The sequence below is a fragment of the Tetrahymena thermophila genome (genome assembly GCF_000189635.1).
Source record: "Tetrahymena thermophila SB210 genomic scaffold scf_8254425, whole genome shotgun sequence".
Taxonomy (NCBI): Eukaryota; Ciliophora; class Oligohymenophorea; order Hymenostomatida; family Tetrahymenidae; genus Tetrahymena; species Tetrahymena thermophila.
In genome coordinates, this window is record NW_002476206.1 from 1 (window position 1) to 4,595 (window position 4,595).

Genomic DNA, 4,595 nt, shown 5'->3' on the forward strand with positions numbered 1-4,595 from the left:
GTTTTTTCAATATGACTAAATAAATAACTGGCCATCTCTTATTCCTACTATATATATTTTTAAATAAATGTTTTAAATATAAATATTAAGTTTAAATAATAAATGTTAAATTATTTTTTCTGTGATATCTATCTCTTTATAAAACCAAATATATAAATTAATATTTGATAATTAATTAATTATTATATTTATTTGTTCTTTTTATCCATTTATAATTAAATTTCATAAATTGCTATTCAATATTTTTGAAAAAATAAATAAATGATATAATAGATTAAATATTTCAATAGTTTAGAAGAAGTAATTATTAATTTTTTAATTAATATCATTTAAATTTATTTAAATTAATAAAAAAAGTTTATAAGCTCTTCATTTTTATCTCATTAAGTTCTCCATATTATTCTGATGTATATTTAATTTAAAAATATTGTTTTTATTTTTATTAATATTTTTTATATATTTAAATTTCAATTTATTTAAATAAATATTTTTTATAAGAGAAATTATCATCATTATTTATTGATTTTTATTTAAAAAAAATTTTTTAGATATTTTAACTTAATTTTCATTTAAATTTTTAATTATTTATTTATTATTCATTTTTTATTATTTGATATTTTTTCTTTATTTTTTGCTATTAAAACTTATACTTAATAAAAGCAGTTTATTAGTTAAAAGTTGATTTAATACTCTAAAGATCTTTTATTTTATTTGATTTCTTTTTCTTTTTATTATGATTTCTTTTTTTTCATTCTTTATTCTTTGTTAATTTTATTATTTATTAATTAATCTTATTATTTCATATTTTTTCTTCATTTTTTCCTTCTAATTAACTAGAGTTAAATGCCTATTTAATTTATAAAAGGCGAAATGTAATATATCTTAATAAAATAATAAAGAAAGCTAAATTAGCTTAAAACAGCTTTATTTTTGAGTTTTTAGAAAGCTTTAAATTCTCAAAATGTAAAATTTGAAATAATTTATTCCATATTTTCTTAAAACATATCATTTTTTTTATAAGAATAAATTTTGAAAAATTTTATGAATGAAATTTACAAGATACAAATTAATATTTATTTCAAATTTAAAAAACTTAGAAATTTCAATTATATTTTCAAAGCGCGAGATACTTAATTTAAAAATTCTGTAACTTTTTAATGATATATTTTTTCTTCAATATTTAAAGTAGCAAAAAAATTGGTACAAAGGGTGCATCAGGCTTAGCTTCTGGTTTAGCAAATTGCATTAATCTCTCAAATTTGAGACTTTATCTACAGTAAAAACAGTTTATTTGTTTTGGATTGAGATATTTTTAATTATAAAAACTAATTAAAAACAATAAAGCTCTTTTTTGTTATTGTTTTTGTTTTTATTGTGCTTGCTTTTTTTGGTTCTTTTTTGTTAATTTAATTCATCATTTTATTTTAAATTTTTGCTTTTATTATTAATTAATCTTATTATTTCATATTTTTTCTTCATTTTTTCCTTCTAATTAACTATTTAAAGATATATTTTTTCTTCAATATTTAAAAAGTTACAATGAAATTGGTGATGAAGGCGTATCAGGCTTAGCTTCTGGTTTAGCACATTGTATTAATCTCTCAAATTTGGCACTTTATCTTAGGTAAAAAATAGTTTATTTATTTTGGATTGTGAAATTTTTAGTTATAAAAACTAATTAAAAACAATAGAGCTCTTTTTTGTTATTGTTTTTGTTTTTATTGTGCTTGCTTTTTTTGGTTCTTTATTTGTTAATTTAATTCATCATTTTATTTTAAATTTTTGCTTTTATTATTAATTAATCTTATTATTTCATATCATTTCTTCATTTTTTCCTTCTAATTAACTATTTAATGATATATTTTTTCTTCAATATTTAAAAAGTTACAATTAAATTGGTGATAGAAGAATAGAAATACTCGCACATATAAATGCACTCAGAATACAACTTAAAATTAATTTTTTATAATGTTTATATATTTATTTATTTAATTATGTATTTATAGTTAGAAGCTATTATCGAATTATTTTAAATTCACCAATTTTTAAATAATATACAGCGTATCAGTGGTATGCTTTAGCTCGTTTATTGCGTTTATCTCGTTTATATCGTTTAGCTCGTTTTTAGGTAAAAACAGTTGATTTATTTTGGATTGTGAAATTTTTAGTTATAAAAACTAATTAAAAACAATAAAGCTCTTTTTTGTTATTGTTTTTGTTTTTATTGTGCTTGCTTTTTTTTGTTCTTTCTTTGTTAATTTATCTCATCATTTTATTATAAATTTTTGCTTTTATTATTAATTAATCTTATTATTTCATATTTTTTCTTCATTTTTTCCTTTTAATTAACTATTTCATGATATATTTTTTCTTCAATATTGAAAAAGTGAAAATTAAATTGGTGCAAAGGGTGCATCAGACTTAGCTTCTGGTTTAGCAAATTGGATTAATCTCTCAAATTTAACACTTTCTCTTAGGTTAAAACAGTTTATTTGTTTTGAATTGAGATATTTTTAATTATAAAAACTAATTAAAAACAATAAAGCTCTTTTTTGTTATTGTTTTTGTTTTTATTGTGCTTGCTTTTTTTGTTCTTTATTTGTTAATTTAATTCATCATTTTATTTTAAATTTTTGAAAAAGTGAAAATTAAATTGGTGCAAAGGGTGCATCAGGCTTAGCTTCTGGTTTAGCAAATTGCATTAATCTCTCAAATTTAACACTTTATCTACAGTAAAAACAGTTTATTTGTTTTGGATTGAGATATTTTTAGTTATAAAAACTAATTAAAAACAATAAAGATCTTTTTTGTTTTTATTGTGCTTGCTTTTTTTTGTTCTTTATTTGTTAATTTAGCTCATCATTTTATTTTAAATTTTTGCTTTTATTATTAATTAATCTTATTATTTCATATCATTTCTTCATTTTTTCCTTCTAATTAACTATTTAATGATATATTTTTTCTTCAAAATTTAAAGTAGCAATAAAATTGGTGCAAAGGGTGCATCAGGTTTAGCTTCTGGTTTAGCAAATTGCATTAATCTCTCAAATTTAACACTTTATCTACAGTAAAAACAGTTTATTTGTTTTGGATTGAGATATTTTTAGTTATAAAAACTAATTAAAAACAATAAAACTCTTTTTTGTTTTTGTTTTTGTTTTTATTGTGCTTGCTTTTTTTTGATCTTTATTTGTTAATTTAGCTAATCCTTTTATTTTAAACATTTGCTTTTATTATTAATTAACCTTATTTTTTCATATTTTTTCTTCATTTTTTCCTTCTAATTAACTATTTAATGATATATTTTTTCTTCAATATTTAAAAAGTGAAAATTAAATTGGTGATGAAGGTGCATCAGGCTTAGCTTCTGGTTTAGCAAATTGCATTAATCTCTCAAATTTAACACTTTATCTACAGTAAAAACAGTTTATTTGTTTTGAATTGAGATATTTTTAATTATAAAAACTAATTAAAAACAATAAAGCTAATTTTTGTTATTGTTTTTGTTTTTATTGTGCTTGCTTTTTTTGTTCTTTATTTGTTAATTTAATTCATCATTTTATTTTAAATTTTTGCTTTTATTATTAATTAATCTTATTATTTCATATTATTTCTTCATTTTTTCATTCTAATCAACTATTTAATGATATATTTTTTCTTCAATATTTAAAAAGTTACAATGAAATTGGTGGTGAAGGTGCATCAGGCTTAGGTTTTGGTTTAGCAAATTGCATTAATCTCTCAAATTTGGTACTTTATCTACAGTAAAAACAGTTTATTTGTTTTGGATTGTGATATTTTTAGTTATAAAAACTAATTAAAAACAATAAAGCTCTTTTTTGTTATTGTTTTTGTTTTTATTGTGCTTGCTTTTTTTGTATATTATTAATTAATCTTATTATTTCATATTATTTCTTCATTTTTTCCTTCTAATTAACTATTTAATGATATATTTTTTCTTCAATATTTAAAAAGTTACAATGAAATTGGTGATGAAGGTGCATCAGGCTTAGCTTCTGGTTTAGCAAATTGCATTAATCTCTCAAATTTGGCACTTTATCTTAGGTAAAAAATAGTTTATTTATTTTGGATTGAGATATTTTTATTGTGCTTGCTTTTTTTTGTTATTTTAGCTCATCATTTTATTTTAAATTTTTCCTTTTATTATTAATTAATCTTATTATTTCATATTTTTTCTTCATTTTTTCCTTCTAATTAACTATTTAATGATATATTTTTTCTTCAATATTTGAAAAGTGAAAATTAAATTGGTGCAAAGGGTGCATCAGGCTTAGCTTCTGGTTTAGCAAATTGCATTAATCTCTCAAATTTGACACTTGATCTTAAGTAAAAACAGTTTATTTGTTTTGGATTGTGATATTTTTAATTATAAAAAGTAATTAAAAACAATAAAGCTCTTTGAATTTATTTGATAACTTTTAATTAATTTTTTTTTATTATCATTTTTATACTACTAATGATATTTTATTTATTAATTTAAGAAATATTTTTTAATTTAAAAGTTTATTCTATTTTGATATTTATTTAAAATTTACATAAATTTATTTTTAAATTTTTAGCTTCTTGAATAAATA

General features: G+C 18.8%; 1 protein-coding gene across 1 annotated transcript; it reads left to right on the top strand. All coding sequences in view use genetic code 6, as the record gives it.

Moving 5' to 3' along the window:
* Window positions 1-357: 357 nt before the first annotated feature.
* TTHERM_001568159 (cyclic nucleotide-binding domain protein) lies at window positions 358-4,378 on the top strand (the record flags this gene model as incomplete). The annotated part of the gene is made up of 10 exons (XM_012799814.1): window positions 358-407; window positions 1,187-1,276; window positions 1,535-1,624; window positions 2,388-2,477; window positions 2,643-2,732; window positions 2,978-3,067; window positions 3,327-3,416; window positions 3,675-3,764; window positions 3,976-4,065; window positions 4,258-4,378. Coding segments are annotated over 10 exons (891 nt in total), but the record flags the coding sequence as incomplete, so codon positions are not given.
* Between the last annotated feature and the right edge of the window lie 217 nt (window positions 4,379-4,595).